General features: G+C 34.9%; 1 protein-coding gene and 1 long non-coding RNA gene across 2 annotated transcripts; one reads left to right on the top strand and one right to left on the bottom strand.

The window, feature by feature from the left end:
* Nucleotides 1-1,069: 1,069 nt before the first annotated feature.
* Nucleotides 1,070-2,796, bottom strand: LOC113282673. The gene is made up of 4 exons (XR_003327102.1): nucleotides 2,603-2,796; nucleotides 1,993-2,062; nucleotides 1,530-1,600; nucleotides 1,070-1,364 (listed from the first exon to the last, which is right to left on the bottom strand). It is a non-coding gene; the product is annotated as an uncharacterized LOC113282673 (long non-coding RNA).
* Nucleotides 2,797-3,827: 1,031 nt separating this feature from the next.
* LOC113282672 (probable CCR4-associated factor 1 homolog 7) lies at nucleotides 3,828-5,093 on the top strand. The gene has a single exon (XM_026531718.1). The coding sequence runs from the start codon at nucleotides 4,214-4,216 to the stop codon at nucleotides 5,036-5,038; it is 825 nt and encodes a 274-aa protein (XP_026387503.1). The 5' UTR covers nucleotides 3,828-4,213; the 3' UTR covers nucleotides 5,039-5,093.
* Nucleotides 5,094-8,777: the final 3,684 nt, after the last annotated feature.

The following is an 8,777-nucleotide window of genomic DNA, read 5'->3' as shown; positions in this document are numbered from 1 at the left end:
AGTTTAATCGTCGACTAAATTTTCACGAATCGACGATTAAATTTCCGCGATGATACGATGAAAAAAAAGGAAGAAGAAGAAGAAGGGTTCGGCTGTTGTGGAGGAGGAAAAAGAAGGGGTTATGAAACTGATTTTAGGTTTATTAATTATAGGTTTTTGTATTAGGGTTAGGGATATATTAGTAATTTAAAGGATTTAAGGGTATATAGGTAATTGAACCACCCCATAGGATACCCCTTATAAGGTCACCCAAGTTAGGACTAGCGCTTTGTATGCCTAGGAAGATTTAGGTATGCCCAAAATCAGGGTTCTTCTCTTCACGGCTGACAATCCCTCCCATATATCTCAAGTTATAAAATGATAGATGTTCATGTTACAAGTGATTGAATACGTTGATTTTGTAAGGGACAGTACAAAAAGTTAATTATGCTAGACCCAAACGACCTAAATTATCCTAAGATTATAACATGATATAATGTTCATGTTACAAGTGATTGAATACGCTGATTTTTGCGGGGTAAGTATTAAAAAGTTCATTATACTAAACTCAGACTAACCAGATCAACTAAATTATCCCAATGTTATAAAATGATAGATATCGATGTTGCAAATGACTGAATACACTAATTTTCAGGACAATGTTCATTCTGCTAAACCTGGACCGACACCACCAACCAAATTGTCCCAAATTATAACACGATAGATGTTCATGCCACAATGTTTAAATACGTTAAAATAGGGGTGCACAACGGTCGGATCGGATCGGTTTCCATCCCTACCGACCATAGAACCATACATGTCGGATTTTTTCCCAGCTGCCCCAACTAATGGCGAATTTCTAGATCGGTTCGGTTGTGAACCGCCCGATCCAGACTCGGTTCTGTACAGTTTGGTCTCGGTTTTACCAATTTAATGTAAATCAGGCCGAGTTGGATCGGGTAAAGCGAAAACCCAGCCCGACCCGACCATTCACAGTTCCAGTTTTACACTGGAATAACTCTTCAGTCTTCCCTGACATGTTTAAGCACTATGTTAATAATATAAACGAAGATTTTCCTCTCTGCAACAGTAAAAACTAAAAAGAAATTTGCTAATAATAATAATAAATTCAATAATCTACTGAACAATCTCTTAACCAAACTGATAATAATCTCAAGCAAATTGAAAGCAAGACTAAAAGCAAACTAGATTCAACTGTTTTGATACTTCTGTAAGAATAAAGAATGAATGAATAAAGAATGAACAAATGATATCACTAAGGTTTTATTCTTCAACTAATATGCAAAGTCCAAGTATTCTTCAACTAATGTGCAAGTGACAACTCCAATAGGATAGATTATTCCAGAGGTTCTTCCAAGTAGCACCTGCAACAAACAACAAGAGGAAACATACATAAGAATTCATTCGAATGATTGTCTATACTTCAAGCAATTACATAACATAAGATCCATCAAAATATGAAGATGATTAAAGATACAGTCAGTCAAACTCAATCACTCAACTAAGATACATAAACATCATAAACATACCATTCATCAAACACCATTAGCTGTCATTAGCTCCCTTAATCAATCTTCTCCAGTCAGGGGACCTAGGACATCTACAAGAAAAAGTAAACCTCTAATTAGATTAAAAATTAAAACAAAAAGTTACAAATCAAACATAACTCTATCTAGCCACTCGTGGCTTATATTATCAGATCCATTAACATTTCTGCAAGTCTGCTATACAACAGGTATCCACAGATTGGGGTTCAGATCAAATAGAACATACAAGAGTATTAAAGATTTGATCTAAAAAATGAATAACACAAAGACAAACAGAATTGAATCAGAATTTACAATCTTATCAAGTTTGTCCAGTTTCACATACAAGGGCGTGAAGCAGTACATACAAATAATCTCTAAATAGATTGCGTACAATCGAATAATCCTCCACTTGCCAAAAAGTTAAGAAAAAAGAACAAATAAATGATACATAAGAAATACATACCACAGTAGCAGGGGTTGATGCTGGGTTGATTGATCCACATCCATAGTCACAACTGAATCCAAAGTAACAACTGAAGGAATCATAAGACATCACTGTTAGTTCCCATTAAATTGGCAAAAAATCATAATCAGACACCACAACAAGAAATGATCCATAAGAAATATTGCCCCTGGTGGAAGACAAACTAAATTAACACACACCCAAAGTAAAAAATGAGGCCATACAGAGCAAAATCATATTTTTATTGATGTTCTCCTTCTTCATAAGAAATTAAACAAAGTAGATAGAGAAAAATCCACCCATAAGAGATAATAGTTAATCAAAACACAAAATCATACAAAATAAATCGAAATCAAACTAAACCCCACTAATAAGAATACACAATTAATGAAAATTAATCAAAAATATCCAAATCAAACTAAACCCCATTAGTAAGATCACATCAATTGATTAAAAAATCAATCAAAAATCGAAATCAAACTAAACCCAATTAATAACAGTACCTCAATCGATTATAATCAATCAACTAATCATTAATAACAGTACATGATGAAAATCAATCAATAAGCTTTTGCTTCAAAAAAAAAATCAATAAGCTTTTCTCCCTTACCGGAAGCTGAAGAATCCATTTGATTATCAAGCAAAATCAACAATTGAGGATGATGGTGGTGATGTAGTAAAAGCGTGGTAGTTAGTAAAATAATGGAACAAGGTCAAAGAGGAGATGAAAATGGAGTCGCCTCCACTTCTGCAACCCTAGAGAATAATGAAAGTGGGAAGAAAGAGTAAAGAAAAAGAATCTTGTAGAAGGTAGGGGCTACAATATTAGGTTAGGCTAAGTATTTATAGGTGGGGTATCATGGTTTCTTAATCCTTGATCTAATATGATCGATCGGTTTACAGAGAGATCGGTCGGTATGATCGGTTTACAGAGAGATCGGTCGGTATGACCATACAACCGCATAGCAACATATGAAGAACGGTTTTAAAACTCCAATACTGTCTAGGGCCGCCAGTTACTCGGTTTCGGTTTGGATCGGGTATTTTTCGGTCGGGTTGGGCGGGTCAGCGGTCGGGTCAGCTATTTTGTGCACCCCTACGTTAAAATGATACTATCTCGGTTTCAAGAAAATAGACTGATTTCATGTACTAATTAGGACAAATGCCAAAAAGCTCATTCTGCTGGATCAGGACCTGGGTTGCACCGACACGGACGCATCGACGCGGACACGACACGATGCGGACGCGGACACTACGAAATTTTTGAAAAATTAGGACGCGAATACGTATATACATATTTTATTTATATATTATTTATATATACAATTATGTATTTATACAACAAAGTCAAGAGTTTCGATCCTAAAAATTAGAAAATAATGCTACATGTGTATAAATATCAAAAGAAAATGAGAAATCGTTTGTTTATACAGTCGAAGGTCAAGCAATCAATCACTATTAAACACATGACATAATCAAAATGCATTGTTAGAACAACACATGTCCAACCAAAGGTATATGTGATGTCAAAACCCTATTAAGGACTTAAATGATTGATCTAATTATTTGTCTTTCTTCATTTAGTTAATAATAGTAAAAATAAAGGAAGAATTTTAAATAAAAATGAAAAAAAAAAGTTTTAAACTCGAGTCATCGGTGCGTCCAAACAAGACGCGTGCAGGACGCACATATTGGTACGTCGGACACGGACGCGACTCAAAAAATGGAGCGTCCCTGCAACCCAGACCAGGACCAACCAGATTATCCCAAGGTTATAAACCCAAACATATCGGCGATGTGCGTACATTACTGAGAAAAAAATAAAATGAAAGGAAAGAAAAAACCAAGTCGGCTTTGGCTTTCTTTCTTTCTTTCTCTAATAATTGTGGGCCATCTCAGACTCAGAGAGAGCTTCCTCGTTCTCGACAAAACCCTAATCTTTTCATTTTTTTTTTCATATAATCCCCCTCTCGGAGGAAAAAAAAATCCCTAAAAAAAATTTCAAAGAAAAGAAAAAAAATAAATAATCCCCAAATGAATAAAACCCTAGAGCTCAGATCTATTTGTTGATTCAGAATCATAACTCAGGTTCGGTCGCAGATCTTAATTCTTCAGGTTCCGATCTTGATCTTGTTCTCTCTCTCTTTTTTCAGGATTTTTTTTTTAGATTTTCTTTTCGGGATTTTTGTTATGATACTTGCAGATCTGTGTATTTTAAGAAATGTCTGATGTATTAAAAGACGATTCGATTGAAATCAGAGATGTATGGAGTGATAATCTAGAATCTGAGTTTGAATATATTCGTAAAATAGTTGATGATTTTCCATATATAGCTATGGATACTGAGTTTCCAGGGATTGTTTTGCGTCCAGTTGGTAATTTCAAAACTAGTTCTGAATATCATTATCAAACACTTAAAGCAAATGTTGATATGTTGAAATTGATTCAATTAGGGCTTACTTTTTCTGATGAAGATGGGAATTTACCAACAGGGAACGATAATAAGTACTGTGTTTGGCAATTCAATTTTAAGGAGTTTAATGTGAATGATGATGTGTTTGCTCAAGATTCCATTGAATTGTTGCGTCAATGTGGGATTGATTTCGGTAAGAATAGTGAAAAGGGGATTGATGCTCTTCGTTTTGGTGAGTTGTTGATGACATCTGGGGTTGTGTTGAATGATAATGTTCATTGGGTTACGTTTCACAGTGGTTATGATTTCGGGTACTTGTTGAAGCTGCTCACTTGTAGGACATTGCCTGATTCACAGACTGAGTTTTTCGAGCTTATCAAAGTGTTTTTTCCAGAGATTTATGATATCAAACATTTGATGAAGTACTGTAACAGCCTTCACGGTGGGTTGAACAAGCTTGCGGAATTGCTTCGTGTGGAACGAGTTGGGGTTTGCCATCAAGCTGGTTCTGATAGTTTGCTCACTGCTTGTACATTCAGGAAACTGAAACAGCAATACTTTAGTGGATCAACTGAGAAATACTCAGGTGTGTTGTATGGTCTTGGTGTTGAAAATGGCCAAAATACTAATTGAAAGAAAAAGTTCAGAATTATTAAATAAAAAAAAAAAAAAGGTTTGGTTGATTAGATTTTTGGTGGTGTTTGTGATGGCTTATATTCTGCGTATTTGTTTTTGGCAAATTGGTTGGTGTTTTAGTTTTTCTTTTTCTCTTCTTTTTAGTTATGTTTGCTCTCGATGAAATTTAGGGTGGCATATGCCAGTCTATTGCCTTGATTTACAAGTATTCTGCGCTGCTCATAATTCATTGTTTACTGTAGTGTTTACTGTATATAACTAGGATTGTGCAATTGCTAAGCACCAGGCCTCATAATTCATTGTTTACTTTAGTGTTTACTGTATATAACTAGGTTCATGGAATTGCTAAGCACCAGGCACAGCTCATTCATTTTGGATTAAACCCTGCCCTCCTGCACCTAGGCTGAATGTTGGTCGAATTTACAAGTATTCTGCACTGCTCATAGTTCATTGTTTACTGTATAATAACTAGGTTTGTGCAATTGCTAAGCACCAGGCGCAGCTCATTCATTTTGGATTAAAACCCTGCCCTCCTCCTGCTAGGCTGAATGTTGGTCGTATTTACAAGTATTCTGCACTGCTCATAATTCATTGTTTACTGTATATAACTAGGATTGTGCAATTGCTAAGCACCAGGCGCAGCTCATTCATTTTGGATTGAACCCTGCCCTCCTGCTCCTAGGGTTAATGTTAGTCGAATTTACAAGTGTTCTGCATTGCTCATAATTCATTGTTTACTGTATAATAACTAGGTTTGTGCAATTGCTAAGCACCAGGCACAGCTCATTCATTTTGGATTGAACCCTGCCCTCCAGCTCTTAGGGTTAATGTTGGTCGAGTTTACAAGTATTCTGCATTGCTCATAATTCATTGTTACTGTATGATAACTAGGTTTGTGCAATTGCCAAGCACCAGGCACAGCTCATTCATTTTGGAGTAAACCCTGCCCTCCTGCTCCTAGGCTGAATGTTGGTCGAATTTACAAGTATTCTGGACTGCTCATAATTCATTGTTTACTGTATAACTAGGTTTGTACAATTGCTACGCACCAGGCGCAGTCATTCATTTTGGATTAGACCCTGTGCTTCTGCTCCTAGGCCGAATGTGTCGGTAAATCTAAATCTAAATTCTAAATTTTACTGTCGATCTCTACAGGGAATAACCATGCGGTAATGACAGTAACTTATTTTTGCTAAATCTAAATTCTAAAATTTAAGCTGTGTGATGACATAAAAAAGCACAGTGAAACCAATAATGGTTACATCCAGCTGTGTCCATAGATTTAGTTGGTCAAACAAGTGAGACATCTGAACGAGGATAGAGGATCAAGAAACCGTCGGTAAATGATCCAAATAAAGTTGATGATTTTCAAAAAAGAATTACGAACTTACCATAGATTAGAACCCAATGAATTGGCTAATACATCTCTGGGGATCTTGGAAGTCTAAACTAAACAATAAGGGGCTTTTGGGACTAATTAAATTTTCATTCCATCACCGAGACAGTGATTCATTCAAAATCTATGGGTGATTAAGTCGGAAATGAGATATCTATTAAATTTTTTTAACTACTGGCTATGATTTGATTGCGAAATCTTTTAATTTATTTCACGATCAAATAAGAAAGATTCTATTGATATTTAAATATAAAATTTTAAAAACGAAACACTTTTAAAGAGATCCTTCTATATTTTGGAGCAGAAATTGATGTTTGTGGTGTTAGAATAGAAAATCAGTTTTAACAACCAAAAATCCTTAGAAAAAAGTATGTTATTATACTTTTCGATCGTTTCAACCATTTAAGAAGTCTTTAAAACCAAAACCCTCAATCCAAAACTAAAAGAGACCTTTTTTATTCTTAATTCCCAAAATAAAACATCCAAAAATCCTGAATGATTATAGACTAATCGGTTTAAGCAATACTCCTTACAAGATTTTATCCGAACTACTCGCAAATAAGCTGAAAAAATTGTTAAAAAGATTGATTTCTCCCTATCAATCAGCTTTCTTGTCTTCAAGGCAAATATCAAACAATATAGTAGTGGCCCATGAAGTGATTCATTCTCTATGGAAAATGAAAACAAAAAATGGAGGTTTTGGGATAAAAATTGACATGTCAAAAACTTTTGATGGAGTAAATTGGGATTTCTTGATCCAAACTCTGTCGGCTTTTGGTTTCAGTAAGGACTGGTGTAGTCTAATATACCAGTGTTTTTCTACTACATCTATTGCGGTACTGCTAAACGGTAATCTAGGTGAGTTCTTTACTCCATCAAAGGGGATTACATCAAGGAGATCCGCTGTCCCTTACCTTTCCTAATCTGTATGGAAGTTTTTTCACGATTCTTATATGCTAAGGAGAAAACCAAACACATCGTAGGAATCAAAATTTTCAAGACATAACAAACCAGTTTCACATCTTGTTTTCGCTGACGATTGCATGCTTTTTACTGGAGCTGATCTAGTAAATTGCAAAAACCTCCTAAATATAATTAGCCAATTCAACAATGCTTCTAGGCAGCTAATTAATTTTTCTAAATATGGATTATTCTTTAGCAACAAAATCCACTCGAGGTTACAAAGAATTATGATAAGACTCTTAAAAATTAATAAAATTAGTATCTATGATTCATATTTAGGTGCTCCACTTTTTATTGATAGATCCAAAATAAAAACTTTCGATAAAATAGTTCAACAAATGGAAAATAAAGTTGAGATATGGCGGGGCATAACCTTGTCGCGATCCAGTAAGATGGTTCTAATCAAATCTACACTTTCTAAGAAAATAACTCATAAAATAAACGCAGTTCAAGGAGAATTTTGGTGGGGCAAACATAATAACAAGAGGTTGGTATCCGAAATGTTGGGATTTCCTTTGTGAACCCATAAAACTAGGAGGCTTAGGCTTTAAGGAAGCAAATAAAATGAACAAGGCAATGATTGCAAGGCTTGCATGGAGACTGGCAACTCATTATGAAACTCTAATAGGTTCATTTTTAAAAGATAAATATTGCAGAAACACGACCATTTTCCACTCCAAAAAACACTACAATGCATCTTGGATCTGGAAGTGTATTTTGCAGGGAGTTTTTTTGATTCACAAGTTCAGCTGCTAGGAGGTATGTGATGGTAAATTGATTCATGTATTGACAGATAATTGAATACCATGTATGGAAAGTAATCTCCTTTCTTTCTATGTTAACCAACTAAATTCTTTAACACTTGTATATGATTTGCTGGACTCAAATACACATAAGTGGAATGGAAGAGAAGTTAGGAATTCCCGGTAACTATTGCTGAGAAAATTCTAAACATTAAAATATTTACAGATAGGAATGGCATGAGGAAACATGATAGGTTAAGATGGCTACTAACCAAAGACGGGAACCTCACTTTAAAGTCCATGTACCAAAAACTTCAGAATCCTTCCGTAGCTACAACAACATCTAGACTTGTTTCTTTTTGGAAGTCTTTTTGGAAACTAAATGTCTCACATTGATTTTTTTTTCTTTTTTGTTTTTGTTGTGGAAATGCATTCATAACGCTCTACCTGTTAGGAAGAAATTAGGGAAATATATGACTGATATAGATATGAAATGTATCTTTTGTGAACATCCATGTGAATCATTAAAACATCTGTTTTTTGATTGTGCATATGCAAAATATGTTTGGGTGCTACCTCCCTTGGCAGGTTTGAATCACAGTAATGATATAAACTTCTCTTTTTCTTCTATGTC

Source organism: Papaver somniferum, chromosome 5 (assembly GCF_003573695.1).
Source record: "Papaver somniferum cultivar HN1 chromosome 5, ASM357369v1, whole genome shotgun sequence".
Lineage (NCBI taxonomy): Eukaryota > Viridiplantae > Streptophyta > Magnoliopsida > Ranunculales > Papaveraceae > Papaver > Papaver somniferum.
The sequence above is the reverse complement of the archived record's forward strand: the minus strand, read 5'-3'. Positions and strand labels throughout refer to the sequence as shown.

Bases quoted from the DNA above. Each gene is read 5' to 3' on its own strand.
- LOC113282672 (XM_026531718.1), top strand. From the start codon at position 4,214: ATGTCTGATGTATTAAAAGACGATTCGATTGAAATCAGAGATGTATGG.